The sequence below is a fragment of the Neomonachus schauinslandi genome, chromosome X (assembly GCF_002201575.2).
Source record: "Neomonachus schauinslandi chromosome X, ASM220157v2, whole genome shotgun sequence".
In the NCBI taxonomy this organism is placed as follows: domain Eukaryota; kingdom Metazoa; phylum Chordata; class Mammalia; order Carnivora; family Phocidae; genus Neomonachus; species Neomonachus schauinslandi.
The window spans coordinates 479,098-480,238 of NC_058419.1; the positions used below are offsets into that span (position 1 = coordinate 479,098).

Here is a 1,141-nt window from a genome sequence, read left to right on the forward strand (position 1 = left end):
GGAGGGGTGGGGAGGGATGGAGATGCCGTGGGGGGAGTGACTGCCTGACAGGTGCAGGGGTCTCTTTTTGGGGTGGTGCCCACGTTTTGGAACTAGAGAGTCGTGTTGCTCGCCCGACACCTCGAGTGTCTGCTCGGTACCACCGGACCCTCCACGTCTGGTTTTTTTTTTTTTTTTTTTTTTTCCTGTACAACGTCCCCGTGGGGCGGGAAAGTGAGCATTCCCTCCAAGAGAGGTTGCAGGAGGGCAGGGTGAGCAGGCTCCTGCCGGCGCCGTTTCTTGGCAGGCCCAGGCTCCCAGCAGGGGCTGATGGGAAAGCGGTGACCTCACCGGATCTACGTGTCACGAAGTGTGTCCCCGGACCAATGAAGGGGGTCGGTCCGTGGTCGCTAGGAGACGGCGGCTCAGGGGCCCGACGACCGGCTGGTTGGAGACGTTGGGCCCAGCTGGCGCACTGCACCGCACCGCACCGCACCGCAGAGCTAGACCCGTCGGAGAAAGCGCAGTCAAGGCCCAGCATGCCGGGGAAAAGGAGCCGTCGAGGGTCGTCCAGGGGCCAGAGGCGGACCCGCTCCCGCACTGCCGGAGCCGAGCTGTCGTTCTCCGTGAGCCACATGGAGCGCCTGCTGAGGGAGGGCCACTACGCCCGGCGCCTGGGCTCGTCCGCACCGGTCTTCCTAGCGGCCGTCATCCAGTACCTGACGGCCACGGTCCTGGAGCTGGCAGGCAACGAGGCCCGGAACAGCGGCGGGAGGCGCATCACCCCGGAGCTCGTGGACATGGCCGTCCACAACAACGCGCTGCTCAGCGGCTTCTTCGGGGCTACGACCATCTCCCAGGTGGCCCCGGCCTGGGACTAGCTGCCCAACGTGAGCCGGGGTCTCGGGCCCCGGCTGGCCAGTCAGGCCTGCTCACCGCTGGGGCAGCCCCGGCCCGGCTGGTGCCTTGGGCAAAGTCCTTGACGGTCCAGAAAAGTGGGGCAAGGAACCCCTTTTGGTCAAAGCAATAAACGCGAACGAAAGAAAGAACCCCATGTGTGTGCTTCAGTCGCTTTGTGTGGGACGTGGTTGGGGGACGGTCCCTCTCCCTGGAGGGACGGGGCGGGGGTCGCGGGTGCTGGCGGCGTCTGGCTGCCGTGCGG

At 66.0% G+C, this 1,141-nt stretch overlaps 1 protein-coding gene across 1 annotated transcript; it reads left to right on the top strand.

Annotated features, from left to right (window-relative positions):
* The first annotated feature begins 518 nt into the window (after positions 1–518).
* LOC110584164 (histone H2A-Bbd type 2/3-like) lies at positions 519–916 on the top strand. Its single transcript, XM_021693942.2, has one exon. It carries the CDS (start codon positions 519–521, stop codon positions 858–860), a length of 342 nt encoding a protein of 113 aa, XP_021549617.1. The 3' UTR covers positions 861–916.
* Positions 917–1,141: the final 225 nt, after the last annotated feature.